This window comes from Pseudorca crassidens, chromosome 2, assembly GCF_039906515.1.
Source record: "Pseudorca crassidens isolate mPseCra1 chromosome 2, mPseCra1.hap1, whole genome shotgun sequence".
In the NCBI taxonomy this organism is placed as follows: domain Eukaryota; kingdom Metazoa; phylum Chordata; class Mammalia; order Artiodactyla; family Delphinidae; genus Pseudorca; species Pseudorca crassidens.
Window position 1 is genome coordinate 25,454,505 of NC_090297.1, and position 12,095 is coordinate 25,466,599.

The 12,095-nt window shown below is 54.9% G+C and overlaps 1 protein-coding gene across 1 annotated transcript; it reads right to left on the reverse strand.

Moving 5' to 3' along the window:
- Positions 1 to 11,103: 11,103 nt before the first annotated feature.
- On the reverse strand, positions 11,104 to 12,056 carry FAM229A (family with sequence similarity 229 member A). Its single transcript, XM_067725292.1, has 3 exons — positions 11,776 to 12,056; positions 11,555 to 11,694; positions 11,104 to 11,362 (listed from the first exon to the last, which is right to left on the reverse strand). Exons 1-3 carry the CDS (start codon positions 11,911 to 11,913, stop codon positions 11,260 to 11,262), a joined length of 381 nt encoding a protein of 126 aa, XP_067581393.1. The 5' UTR covers positions 11,914 to 12,056; the 3' UTR covers positions 11,104 to 11,259.
- Positions 12,057 to 12,095: the final 39 nt, after the last annotated feature.

The window sequence follows — 12,095 nt, forward strand, 5'->3', positions numbered from 1 at the left end:
GTGTTAGCATAATAACTGGCTGAAAGTAAATGTGGAATAAAAATGAGTTGTTAGGATTATAACTATTCCATCAAGAGACCTGGGTTCTGGTCCCAGTTCTGCCATGTTTTCCTCACTGGACCTGCCTGAGTTTCCAACTAAAAAATGGGATATTGGGCTTCCCTGGTGGCGCAGTGGTTGAGAGTCCACCTGCCGATGCAGGGGACACGGGTTCGTACCCCGGTCCGGGAGGATCCCACATGTCGCGGAGCAGCTGGGCCCGTGAGCCACGGCTGCTGAGCCTGAGCGTCCGGAGCCTGTGCTCCGCAACAGGAGAGGCCACAACAGTGAGAGGCCTGCGTACCGCAAAAAAAACAAAAAAAACAACAAAAAAAAACAAAACAGGGATATTGAAGGATTAAATGAAATAATGGCTGTGGCAGAGACTCCTGAGTGATGGTCTCTTTCCCTCTGAGGTTCATCTCGCTGGGGCTGCAGAGGGGTTGTCACCTCCACTCTGTCAGGCCTTTACTGGGCTCTCTGTCCCGGCAGGATCTGCTGCCACAGGGCCAGCCCATCTCCTCCTCTTGGCCCATGAGGCAGAATGAGAGGAAAGGGCTGCGGTTGCCCCAGCAGGGACTGTGGTTACGCAGGACGAAGGACTTCCTTCCAGACTGCAGGATGCTATCCTGGGAAGGAGCCAGAGATCGTGGGACAGAGGCTGCTGAGGGGAGGGATTGCTTCCAGGGGAATGTCCAGATTAGGCTGGTTAGGCCAGAGTGGGCCAGTGGAGTGAATGAGCTCAGCAGTGACCTCACTTCCAGAGAGCCTGGAGGGGCCCCGTTTAAACCTGCCCCATGGCTCCCAAGATCACAGAGACAACAGACAGGAACAGAGACATAGCCAAAGGGGTATTCCAGGACAGACAGCCAGGGGCAAAGGGCCACCCGCGAGACATATGCATGCTATTCCCTGCACCCAGAACACTCTTCCCAGGTCTGGAGTGGCTGATCTCTCAACCTTCAAGCCTTGATTAAGAGTTACCTCCTCAGACAGGACCACTCAGCCAACTGATTCATTCATGCAATCTTTAGTGAGCCCCAGTTAGGAGTCAGGCACTGTTCTAGATCTGTGAACAAGACACAGTCCTTGCCCACTCCATATAATGTAGCACCTGGCCCACCTCGATCTTCTCAAACAGAGCACACTGTTTATCTCTTTTTTTCTTTTTTTAAAAAACTTTTATTTATTTATTTTGGCTGCGCCTGGTCTTAGTTGTGGCACGCAGGATCTTCATTGTGGCATGCGGGATCTTCCAGTTGCGGCATGCGTGATTCTTAGTTGCGGCATGCAGACTTCTTAGCTGCGGTATGCATGTGGGATCTAGTTCCCCGACCAGGGATCGAACCTCGGCCCCCTGCATTGGGAGCATGGAGTTTTACCTACTGGACCACCAGGGAAGTCCCCATATCTCTGACTTTTTTATTGTCTTCCCAACCAGAATGTAAGTGCCATGAGGACAGGGACTTCAACTGTTCTTTTTCACCAATGTGAACTCAATGACTCAGAGTATAAACCTGGCACAACCCTCTAAAATAGGCCCTTGATAAATATTTGTTGAAGAAATAAATGGACACAGAGACCAGGGATAGACAGACACACAGAGAAAAAGAGCCATGCTCAGAGGTGATGCAAACATTCAGAGATGCCCCAAAATATCAAGCACACACAGACACACACAGGACAGTGTCCTTCAAGCAGGCTGCTTCCCTTTGGTCATTCAGTTTGGTCATCAGGCCTGGGGCTGGGGTGACTCCTGTCCTGGGACCGACTCAGTTGGTGCCCAAGGGCATGACCTATTCTGGTTCCACACTCCCTGCGCGGGGCACCAAGTTGGCATTATGTTTGAAGAGCCCTCTTTGGAACTCTATTTTACTCCTTTAGTTGTCCTTTGATAAACAGAAATTTTAATATAGTCGAATGTCAATTTTCCAAAAAATGTTTGTGGTGGTTTGAGAAGGGCAGGGCTGAATAACCCTGAAGAAACCCACGCCCGGCCCGCGGGGCCTCTCACTGCGGCTCGACCCCTCTGGGTCCTCGAGCCTGTAAGGCAGGGCGGACTAACCTCGTGCCCGGGTATCACCCTTTCTCCACCCCAACCTCCGTCAGGCCCCGCCTCTAGACCCGCCCCTCCGAGGTCGCGCCCTCTTCTGGCCCCGCCCCTCACCGGCTCTCACGGGCGCAGGGGAGCTAGATGTGTCTTCCTCTTGCCCAGATATTGGTAGTTAATATTCTGCCACCGGTGCTTCCACCTGGAGGGAGGGAAAACTGGGCCTACAGGACGGCGGCAAGGCTCCCCGCCCCCTCTGAGTCCACGCCCGCTTCGCCTTGTCCCTTCCGTGGTCAGCCGCTTCAGGCCCCACCCTTCCCACTCAGTTCCTCCCACTCCTCCCGCTCCTAGGTACAGTCAAGCCCAGCCTGTCCAACCCCTGTCCGACCCTCGCGTCTGGGGATCCGCCCCTTCCCACAGACCCCTCCCCTGCCGTAGGCACCGCCCCTCCCTCCCAGGGCTTCCGCCCCGCCCCCGCGCGCTCACATGAGGCGCGGGCGCGCGCCGTAGCAGCTAGGCCTACACGCTGAGGGTAAGTCCGCCAGCCCGGTGGTACCCGGCAGCAGCAGTAGGTTCCGCGCCGGCCAGCGCCAGGCGGCGCCCGGCGGGCGGCGGCGCTGCGGGCTCAGCCAGTAGTCGCCCAGGCTGCGGTGGGCGGCGGGCGCCGGCATGGCCGGGCCCCGGCAGCCCCAGAAACACAACTCCTGGTCAAGGCGGTGCGGGGGCGTGGCCCGGGGGCGCCTGCGGGGTAGACGGGCAGCGGTCACCCCAGGAGGCACGAGAGGCGGGGAGTAGGCGGCAGTCTCGTGTCAGACGCGGCGGCGCGAGGGTCGGGGTCACTCCTGGCCCATGTGGAGGGGCGGGGAGGGGGATTAGAGGCCCCCCTCGGGGCCTTCCCAAGGATCTGGACTCCTCCCCCCCAGCTGCCAGACCGGGGCCCTTCATCGCGCCGACACCCTCTCCCGGGCCCCCTCACCGGGACAGAAGAAAATTCGCCGCGAAGTGGGCAGTCTCGGTGAATAGCATAGTGTCCAGTCCTCCTGGCCCGGCTTCGGCCTCTTTAATACCTCCTGGGACGTGGAGGGGAGGGCCTGAAAGCCCATAGTCCCCCCGGGCCCCGCTGTTTTTAGCAGGAGGCGGCAGCTGGCAGAGCGGGGTGGGGCAGCGCCAGCCCCTCTGGCGGGGTCTAGTCCGTGGTCTGTCTTCAGCTGCTTCAGTGGGAGGGGGTTGGTCACCAGTGCTGGAGGATCCCCTGAGACCCTCCTCCCCCAGGATCAGGGACAGAAAGGCAAGGACAGGCAGAGGCAGCAAGAGGGGGCCCAGGATAGGAAGGTCAGCTGCCGTTTGGATAAACCCTTCCTTATTTCACCCAGGGGCCTCCAGCTTCTGCTTACACACCCCTGATGGTGTGTTCAGGAAGAAACCACACCTCAGAAGGCCTCACTGCTCCCGGGCTTAAGAGCCTCCCAACTCTGCCCTCATGGCCCTTACAAGAGCCTTTCCCTTGCTCTGGGGCACTCTTAGATATCAGAGGCAGAAGGCTTCTCAGCCACCTCTAGTTCAGGAGTTCTTATCTGGAAGCCAGGACTGAGTTTGTGGGAGCTTCAGGAGGCCTGAAACTGTTTGCAAAGTTCAAACACACATATATTTCTGGAAGGAATCTAGAAAGGGTCCCTGACACCTCCCCCAGCCCCACCCCCCCACCCTCCCACCAAAAAAAAAAAAAAAAATTAAAAGCCTACATTTTTTGCAGAAAGGAAAACAGGTTCAGAGAGGGGCAGAGAAAACCCAGTAGTAAGACCCAGGCTTCCTACTACTCTGCCCATCCTTACAAAGGGTGAGACAACCTCTCTGTGCCCTTGCCCTGCTCAGAGCATGGGGTTCCGGGCTCAGAGCCCAGGCTGGGCCCTGCTCCCCCACCCTCTGGGGATCCTGAGGAGCACGCTGGCCCCACTCCCTTTCCCACACTGCCTGTTTGGGCTATTTCCCCCCAGTGACTCACACTGCCTGCTGGGGACAGTGGGCAGCTGCTCTGAGCCCCAGAGCCCTGTATGGCCCTGACTTGCCCCCCTCCCAATTGTGTGGCTATATTTGGGGATTCCACCTCCTCTTTTCCCTCCTTGGGGAATTTCCCTCCTCTCATTCCTTTCTCCTATACCTGTCTCCAAGTTCTCCCTCCCTGATGGCTCCTTCCCAGCAGCAAACAAACAGCCTCTAATCTTTCCTATGTTTGAAAAAGAAGAAAGCCCTCCTTCGACCCCAGGTCCTTCTCCAGCTCCCCTTCACAGCCAACATTCTTGAAAGAGTTGTGTACACACGTTGTTTCCACTTCCTCACCCAACCCCTGCAGTCTGGCTTCCTCCCCCACCATTCCACAGGGGCAGCCCGTCAAGGTCACCACTGACTTCCCTGTTGCTAAATCCAAGGGATGCTCGTGAGTCTTTATCTGATTTGACCCCTTAGCAGTGGCTGACTTTGACACAAACACTCCCTCCTATTTGAAACACTTTTGTGCCCTTGTTTTTCTGGACACTGTGGACTCTTGATTTCTTTGCTATTTATTTGCAACCATGTGGTTGCCGCCACATGGCAAATTTCTCATCCTTCACTCACTGCCTAATCATGGGTGTTCTTGGGCCTTCTACAGTCTGTCCCAGGGGATCTCATGGGTTCCCATGCCTTTGGTGTCTGCCTGTGTCAGAGACTCACTTCTCTCTTTCAGCCCAAGCCTCTCTTCCCTGCCCAACACCTGTCTCCTGGCCCCGTCCGCCTGGATGTTTCACCTCACAGCAAACATGCCCCACACCGGCCCTTCCTCCCATGTTCCCCAGCTTGGCCGTTTTCTCGGTTGCCTGAACTGGAAATCTGGGCTTGGTTCTAGACTCTTCCCTGTCCCTCCCTTTTCATATTCAAGCAGTTACGAAATCCTGTCCTCTCCAGGATATGTCTGAAATCCAATTGCTTCTCTCCATCTCCACCGCTACCACCTGGTCCAAGGCCCCATCGCCGTTCACCTGGGAGGCTGCCGCAGCCTCCTGAATGATCTCCCTGCTGCTACTCTCAATCTCTTATGTGGTCTATTCTCACAGAGCAGCCAGGATTGTCTTTCCAAAACATGAATGTGTCCCTCTTCACTGTGTCTTCACCACCACGTTCACTCGTGGCACAGCCCAGTCCCAGGGCCAGGGATATTTCCCACCGCCATGTCCTTGTCTGGGTAACTGCTTCTCATCTCAGTTCCAGTGTCGCTTCCTTAGGGAAGCCATCCCAGATCCCGCAGCTGGCTCTGCTGTTCCTTCTCCTCACAGTGCTCAGCCTCTCTGTAGACCGATCAAGCAGTCATTCACTAGCCAGTCTAATCTGTAAACATTCTACCAACTCCTGAACGCTTCCATTCTAGGCCCCGGGATGTTAGGATGAATATGACACAGCCCCTGCCCTCCGTGAGTCCATAGTGTAATGGGGTAAACAGGCACTCAACAGGGATCAAGGAAGAGATGAGTACACAGTGGGACAAGCAGGTGCTATGGGAGGGGAAGGACAGGTGGTCAGAGGAGGCTTCTCTGAGGAGTGACATTTGGTGGAGATCTGAGAGGTAAGGGGGATGGGAGGAGGCTATTCCAGGCAGAAGGAACAATGTGCTGAAAGGTGGGAAGAAGGTTTTGTGAAGAACTCAGGGGTGTCCACATGGCTGGACGAGTGATGTAAAGAAGCCATTGATGAGATTTAAATAGGAGAATTACATGGCTGGGTTGTGGTCTTTATAGAATAATTCTGGGCTAGAGGAATCAAGCAGGGAAGGAAGCACAAGACCAGTTAGGGGGCTGCTGGAGTAATCAAGATGAGTAGCGATGGGGGTCTGGTTCAGGGCAGTGCGGTGGAATTGGAGCAGAGCAGAATAGACTGTGGGCACCAGGACTGGGAATTGGAGAAGAGAGAGGGAGTGAGAATGATTCCAGTATCCTTACCCCAAGGGCAGGTGGGGAGAGGCCAGTGGGAGCTGGGACACCCATATTCCTGTGGGGTCCAACCCACTGATCTACCTGGTGTTAGGTTGCCTGATGTCTTCCCACGGCCCTCATCCCTGCTTTTTCCTAGAGGAGCAGATGGAGTCCCGAGTGTTAGATGCCTGCTAAGGAGGCCTAGGAGGAGGCCGGCGGGGGGGGAGGAAGGGGAATTTGGGTCAGGGTCCAGATGTGATGGGGTTGCAGGGAAAGTGGCATTGGGGTTTCCTCAGGGTCTGGAAGCTCCACCGTCTCTGGCTTCACCCTGAGACCCCCCCCCAGTTCTGAATGCTCAAACTCAGGGCCCAGTCCTTAGGGGTTCTGGGGGCCTTTTAGGGGCTTCGAGTCTATATCTGAGAAGCCACAATGCCCTGACAAGTCCCCAGGACTCTAGAGAGTCGCTAGCATCAGTGTGCACTTCCCACGAGCTGGCCCACTGCCTATTACCTGCATAATCCCCTGCAATCCTCACATTAACCCTCGGAGGCATGTAGCTTACTATCCCTGTTGTACGTACTAGACTTCCAGGGTTAAGGGACTTGCTCAAATTCAAACAGCTAAAACGATGCAGAAAGAGGATTTGAACCAAGGTTTGACTGACATCAGAGTCTGTGCTTTTAACTCCTGTGCTATATTAAGCTTGTCGACCCCTTGGTTGATTGGCTCAGTAAAGGGAGGAGGCTTTGTGGGGGATTTGCTTGTGGTTGGGGTGGCTGCCCCCTTCTCATATCAAGCGATGGGAAAGGGTAGCGCTGACGTCAATTGTTGCCATGGAGATATAGCAACCCTTTCCCTGCCATTTCCATGGTAACCTGGGGGGGGTCCATCTGTACTTCGCCCCCTCCTTCTAAAAGAGGGTCCCTTAGGGAGGGGCTGTCTAATAAGGTGTCTGAGAGAGAAGTCAGGGAAGGCAGTGATTCAAGTATCCTCCTTTCCCTGGGCCCCTCCTCATTCCTCAAACTGAGAATGAGGCTGGGATGTGGGGGTCCTGCCTGGGGGTCTGGGGAAAGCTTTACCCTCTAGGGTGAGGGAGGCAGTTCTGCCTTTCCCACCTGGGGATTCCCCTGGAAATGACCCGCGCCCCCTCCCCACCAAGTTCCTCAGCACCTGAGCAGGACTGTGAGGAACTTGGCAGAGGGAGGCGAGAGAGATTCCCCAACCCTCTCCAAGGCTGGGCATCACCCAGCCCCTGGGGACATGGCTGGCTGGCTCTCTGCTGCCCCTTGAAGCCAAAGGTAGGAGCAGCAGCAGCCTCTCTTGCTCAGTGCTAGAGGTGCACGACATTCTTGCCTGGTGCTCTATGTGCATGACTTTACTGAAAGCTTCCACCAGGTTTCATTAGCCCCATTTTACAGATTTGGAAATAGAGACTCAGAGAGGCTAAGTATGTAGCCCAAGTTTGCACAGCTAGTAAATGGCAATCAGGACTCAAATCTAGGACTAGAGTTTAGGCCAGTGACTTTTCCAGGGGGAAAAAAGCCACAGAGAACATGATGGAAAAGGAGAAGAAAAAGAGTGAAGTGGCCCAGGTTGGAGCCTGTCATTCTCCCTGTCACCTACAGAACAAAGTTCAAACACAAGGCCTCCCTGATTCAGCTTCTCTTCTGTTAACTCATCCCTGGATCCCTTGAATTCTGAGCTCTGCAAGGGCAAGGGATCTGTCAGATAAAGGCCTGGGTTCTCTGCACCTCGTGTGGCCCAGGTAGGTGTTGGTGAAAGTTGATTGAACTGAGTTCCTTGAAATTGTCTTCCACTTTCCTGCCTCAAGGCCTTTGTCCACAGTGTTCCACCTGGAATGCCCTTTCCCCTTGCTCATGGCCATTCTAGAGCTATGTAGCCCCAGGGTCTGGCCCACTGGCAAGGTGTTTGTCTGTATTCTTTGCATCCCTCACTAAACAAACATAGCGGTAAATCTTTTTTGTTTGTTTGTTTTTCTTTTTCCTTTTTTGGCACACAGCATGCAGGATCTAAGTTCCCTGACCAGGGACTGAACCCGTGCCACAGCTGTGAAAGCTCGGAATCCTAACCACTAGGCCACTAGTAAATCTTTTTAAATTTTATTTTATTTTAAAAAATTAAAAAAAAATTTTGGCTGCATTGGCTCTTCGTTGCTGCGTGCTGGCTTTCTCTAGTTGTGGCGAGCGGGGTGCGCAGGCTTCTCATTGCAGTGGCTTCTCTTGTTGTGGAGCACGGGCTCTAGGTATGCGGGCTTCAATAGTTGCGGCACGCAGGCCCTAGAGTGCACGGGCTTCAGTAGTTATGGCGTGTGGGCTCAGTAGTTGTGGCGCACAGGCTTAGTTGCTCCGTGGCATGTGGGACCTTCCCACATCAGGGATTGAACCCGTGTCCCCTGCATTGGCAGGCAGATTCTTAACCACTGTGCCACCAAGGAAGTCCCAGTAAATCTTTCTTTAAAGGAAAGGAGTGTCGAGAAGATTGGAGAAAGGAAGTGAGGGAGATAAGAGAGAAAGGAAGAATGGGAAGGATTCAGCATTTGTGGGCTGGCAAGGTCCATAGAGATCACTGGTGCTTTCTTTTTTTTTTTTTAAACTAGTGAGGAAATGGGCCCAGAGGGAAGGGATTTGCCTCCCAGCAGGTCATTGCTAGGCCATGTGAGTTCCATGAGGGTCAAGGCCCATGTTTGTCAAGTTCATCGTTGAATCCCCAGTGTCCTGCACAGGCCTGGCTGGTAGACTTGTATTGAATGAAACAGGGGCAAAGCCTGAAGGAGAACCCAGTCACACAGAACTCCTGGTCACACTTTCTAAGGCTCCTCATTGCCTTCAAATTGAGTTGTTACACTGGCCCCTGCCACTCTCTATCCCTTTTTTTCGGGCTTCTTTTCCTCCCAGGGGTACTTGATCTTTATATAAGCTGTCTCTGCTCCTGGAATGTTTTTTCTCCATCATTACCCATTATTTTCTGGTGATGCTGTCAATCACCTGGCTGTGCTTGCATCTCAAGTATAGGCTTACTTGTGGTTCAGCCTAGTCAATTGTAGTCTCCCATCTCCCTGACAGTGGTAATTGGCCCAAGGAATGTGCATGTGATTTAAAAGGGCCAATCACTGGCCTTCCCAGGGATAGGTATACCGAGACTGGGAGAAAGCAGGTCTCCCTTCCTGGGATTTAAAATTTTTTTTTTTATTTAGGCTGTGCCGGATCTTAGTTGCAGCATGCGGGGTCTTTAGTTGTGGCATGCAGGATCTTTTAGTTGCAGCATGTGGACTCTTTAGTTGCGGTATGTGGTCTTCTTAGTTGTGGCATGTGGACTCTTAGTTGTGGCATGCATGCGGGATCTATTTCCCTGACCAGGGATCGAACCTGGGCCCCCTGCATTGGGAGTACAGAGCCCTAACCACTGGGCCGCAAGGGAATTCCCCCTTCCTGGGATTTCTAAGCTGATGCAGCCATGTTGCCATGTTCCCTGCCCAGAGGAGATAATCAGGAATGAGAGGAACAAAGCAACAGTCCTGGTGGGGTTGAATCCTTGATTCCAGCCTAATGGATGCCCTGGTTCCTATAGTTCTTCCTTTAATCACTAACATATCCTTCCCAGCAACTTGAAACAATCAATTCCTTTTTTGCTTAAGCTAACATCAGTTGCTTGTAATGGAGAGACCTTATCCATACAGAGGCCGTTTTTTTTCTCTCTAAAATTACAAGGGCCTCCTAAGGAGGGTGAGTACTGTTTACTGGCAGGGAGGCCCTTTTTCTGCAGAGCAGCAGAATGGGTTGTTAAACGGAGTAGGACCTGCATGGAGTTTGGTGGGCATTGAAACAGCTGGATTATTTCACTTGATAGAAGAACAGAGAGTCCCGGTGGCAGGGCAGAGGTTGGGGGTGGTCTCCAGTAGGTAAGGGTGAAGGGGGAGAGGAGGGAGGGAGAGAGAAGCCAGCACTATGGCCTGAAGCCAGGGATTATTCTGGTGAAGGGGAAGGAAAGGCATGGAGGGGCTTTTAAGAGCCAGGATGTTAAAGGACCAGGGCACTGAATGGTCAAGTCTAAAGTCCAAGTGGATCCTTTTTGACAAACATCCTCTCTTCTTTCAATAAGCCTCCTACATCTGGGACTGCCTGGGAGGGAAGTTGTGGAAGTCGAAAAGGGTGGCCCTTTCTGGTGACCATGGGATCTGAAGTGCTCTGGGAGGCTTAGACTTCTACTCCATGTGGATTAGAGGAGGGGTGTTGAGTCAATCGTACTTAAATCTCAGGGGACAGGAGACTGAACCTGACCTTTGGGTTACATACATTTTTTCCAATATTAAAATAATACAGGTTCATTAAAGCAAAATTGGAAAGTGGGAAATACTCATTCAGCTTCCAGGCAGCCTTCCTGTCATGGGCCCCTCCTACGCATGGATTTTGGGGCCTCAAGTCTGAGGACGCTGAGGAGTGCACTAGCATCACCTGTCATCTGGGGGACCCCAGGCACGTTGCTTAAGGCTCAGTTCCCTCACCTGTAAAAAGGAATAAGAAATCGAAGTTTTTCAAACGACTTCTTCCCCAGTCTTCTGGCCCCACCAGTCCTAGGAGAAACCAAAGCTCAAGATGGACGGGGCAGCCCCTATCCCCTTCAACAAAGCCAGGGGTGCCCGGGGTCACAAAACAGCAGGTAGCAAAACCAAACTCCATCTTGGGAGAATTAAATGGGCCTGGTGTGGGTGGCCATTCTCGTTAAGTTCTTTGTCCACCCCCTCCAGTCCCAAGCTTCCCTGGGCCCCCAGAGTCCAGCACAGTAATGCTAATTTTACTGGAGAACCAAGGAGAGTGTTGGGGAGATGGATGAGGGCAGAGCCTGAGCAGAAAGGCGGCCCTGAAAGGGATCATGACCAGCAAGAAATGGGGGAAGGGCTTGGTGTCCAGGGAGAAGAAAGCGGAGTCGGAAGGGCAGGCCCCTGGGGCTGGGTCCAAGTGAGGAGGCAGCAGAAGGGAAGATGCCTTTGGATGAGGCGGAGCAGCGTGCGGGCCCGATCCGACGTGATAAACAAACACTGGCCGGAGTGGAAAGAACAGTTTATGCTGTGCTTTATTAAAATGTGCATCGTTCTTTTATTTTAAAATGTGCATCATTGTCTCCTGCTCGGCGCGCGCGATCTCAGCGTGGTGGCCTGCGGCGGGCCACGTACAAGCCCGGCTCCCGCGGAGCTGCCGTGCGCAGGCGCACTCAGGTGGCGCGGACCTGGGGGCTCCCGCCCAAGGCCAGGTAGACGTCGATGGGCACGTGCAGCAGCGTCAGGCAGTGGCAGCCGGGGCAGCGTCGAAGCGGCCTGGGGAAAGCGGGCCGCGACAGGGGGCGCTGAGGCGGGGCAGGCTCATCCTGTACAGGACGCATCGGGGAGTGCACTTGGGGTCCCTGAGGTTCGGGCGTGGATGTGGGACCTTACGTGGGGCGGGGGTGGGGCGATCGGGGGACGGAAGGTGGGCCGGGGTGGGGGGGCGGGGAGGAGCGCTGGCCTCACCTGACCGGGTTGTGCTCCGTAGCTACCCGCTCCGGGCTGTCCTGGGTCTCGCGGGGGAAGGCAAGGCCAGGGGAGTCTCCGGCCTCAATGGGGAATCTCCGACCCTGCGGGGGCTCCTGGGCACTCATGTCCGAGGCGCTCTGCGCGGGGAGTGGCGGTCAGGCAGCTCGCGGGCCGCCGGGCACCCCCTCCCCACGCCCGCTCCGTGGGCCGTCGCTTACCTGTCGGAGGCCGAGACCGGTCCCAGGCAGGAAGTAGCTGCCCGAGCCCTGGCCGCGAGAGGACGCTCCGGTCCAGGCGGAGCCGGGCAGGTGTCTGCGGCGCGCCCGGGGCCCGGGCGTCGAGGGGGAGGGCTGCATTGTGACCCGGGCCTTGGCGCGCTGACCTTATAGAACCCGTTCCTCCCGCCGGGGAACCCCACGCCGCGCCAGCACTTAGCGCGGCGCGAGCCGGTACTTGGAGGGCTCTTGCCATGGGTCGCGCAGACCCCCAGCTGCCCGTTGAGGGAGCAGGAGGCTGTGTCCACGGAAAGGAGCCTGGC

Bases quoted from the DNA above. Each gene is read 5' to 3' on its own strand.
- FAM229A (XM_067725292.1), bottom strand. From the start codon at position 11,913: ATGCAGCCCTCCCCCTCGACGCCCGGGCCCCGGGCGCGCCGCAGACAC. The intron at 11,695-11,775 runs GTAAGCGACGGC...CTCCCCGCGCAG, and splicing joins CCGGTCTCGGCCTCCGACAG to AGCGCCTCGGACATGAGTGC. The intron at 11,363-11,554 runs GTGAGGCCAGCG...CGCTTTCCCCAG, and splicing joins ACGGAGCACAACCCGGTCAG to GCCGCTTCGACGCTGCCCCG.